This window comes from Olea europaea, chromosome 12, assembly GCF_002742605.1.
Source record: "Olea europaea var. sylvestris chromosome 12, O_europaea_v1, whole genome shotgun sequence".
In the NCBI taxonomy this organism is placed as follows: domain Eukaryota; kingdom Viridiplantae; phylum Streptophyta; class Magnoliopsida; order Lamiales; family Oleaceae; genus Olea; species Olea europaea.
The window spans coordinates 13,851,278-13,853,049 of NC_036248.1; the positions used below are offsets into that span (position 1 = coordinate 13,851,278).

The 1,772-nt window shown below is 31.7% G+C and overlaps 1 protein-coding gene across 1 annotated transcript in view; it reads right to left on the reverse strand.

Annotated features, from left to right (window-relative positions):
- LOC111406644 overlaps window positions 1-722 on the reverse strand; it is a 6,707-nt gene extending 5,985 nt beyond the window's left edge. Inside the window, exon 1 of the mRNA XM_023036032.1 lies at window positions 25-722. Coding sequence (XP_022891800.1) covers window positions 25-722 — 698 coding nt within the window. The remainder of the gene's footprint in view (window positions 1-24) is intronic.
- Between the last annotated feature and the right edge of the window lie 1,050 nt (window positions 723-1,772).

The window sequence follows — 1,772 nt, forward strand, 5'->3', positions numbered from 1 at the left end:
GCATTGCTCATAACATTACCAAACAGCCAACTATAAACATCCCAATAAACCTCAACTGGAAATCTCTCCACCAAAATTGTAGTATTGCCTCTGAATTTCCATTTAAGATGTGTCACTCTTATCATTTCTTTGCTGTCTATGCTGATCACTAAACATGGATCCTCACCCCCATCAGTGTCAAATTCAATCCGAATATTATGTACTTTTCCCTTGTCACAAAATTGAGCCTTTGAATTGTACAATTTCTTCCCAAACATATGTTCCCTTTTAGCAACAAAAACTGCATTACAAGGAAAGGGGGACACATCTATTTTCTTGTACACTTGGTTCTGCAAGTCCCCAAGAAGTAAAATCAGTTCTTGATTAAACACAACAGCTACATAGAAACTCTCCAAGGGTTCTGGCCCATAACCAAATATTGCAGAGGATAAATCCCAATAAATGTCAATTAAATTAGAGCCCACCTCCAAATTCTTGAACCCTTTTCTCTTGGAAAACAACCAGGGTTTGATTTCAACTATTGTGGAATTTTCAATTCCAACACTAAATCCTTGGCCCATCAAATACTTAGTCCATGTAATGGTAATGAAGCGAGAAATGCTTTGTAATTGACACTGATAAACACACGTAACAAGATTTTGGGCAGCCCTAGTTGCATTTGATGATGAAGAATTAGCAATTTGTACACCATTTTCCCCCAAACAAGATGGAAAATCCCTCATTATACCATGAAAAATTCCTCTACAGTGTAGGTAAATTGACTGAATAAAAGGGAGAAAAAATTGTGGTACCTCAGCAGATTTAAAGATGTACTCTTAAGAAAAGTGTATTCATATGCCCATACAAGAAGTTAAAGTCCATTTTCTGAAAGGTTCAGCTCAAAATGTTGAAAACATCGTGTTCAAGAATGGTGAAATCTTGAGCACCCAAGGAAGAATAAATAGCAACCGAGTATTTTCTCAATAAAGCCCAATTATTACACAGTCGCACTCTCTCTGCGCCTCAGTTTGTCAAGTTTATAAATAGTTTATTAACAAGAAGAGTAAGGGTGATATGTCAAATTGCAATATCATCACCAATAAAAATAATTAAAATGAATATTAAAAATTGCAAGTGTTGGATTTTTTTTCTCATATGTAATTTTCACATTCATTATGTACAATAATTAGCTTTCATCCTTCTCCTGCACTAACATATTTGGATGGGCTTAAAATCAAATAAGCTTTTTACATATAAGAGAAGTAAAGTTATGCATGCTTGTGCTTATAAATACATCAAGCACATTTATATATTAAAAAATTACTTATTTTTAAGCAAAAATAATTTTTTAAATTATCAAAATGCCCTTTATGTTATTTAATATTTTTATGAATACAATAAAGGATAAGAGTAAAATAATATGAGATCAAATAAAAAAGTAAGTCCAAAAATTATGATACCCATTGGTTAAAAAAAGACTATTACCTTTTAAACAAATATGTTTAAGTGGTTTTGGTACTTATAAGCATGTTTTTATTTTCCCTCTTTCGTAACCTAACCATTACAGAAACAGACGCCTTTGAAATTACGAATATTAAGACTTATGCCGGTATATAGTACAAAATTCACTTGCAAAACTTTTAAAGACACAAATTTAACCATTACAGAAACGGACGCATTTGAAATTACGAATATTAAGACTTATACCGATATATAGTACAAAATTCACTTGCGAAACTTTAAAGACACAAATTAAAAAATTATGTTAGGAAATTATAAACAATTAATATTCG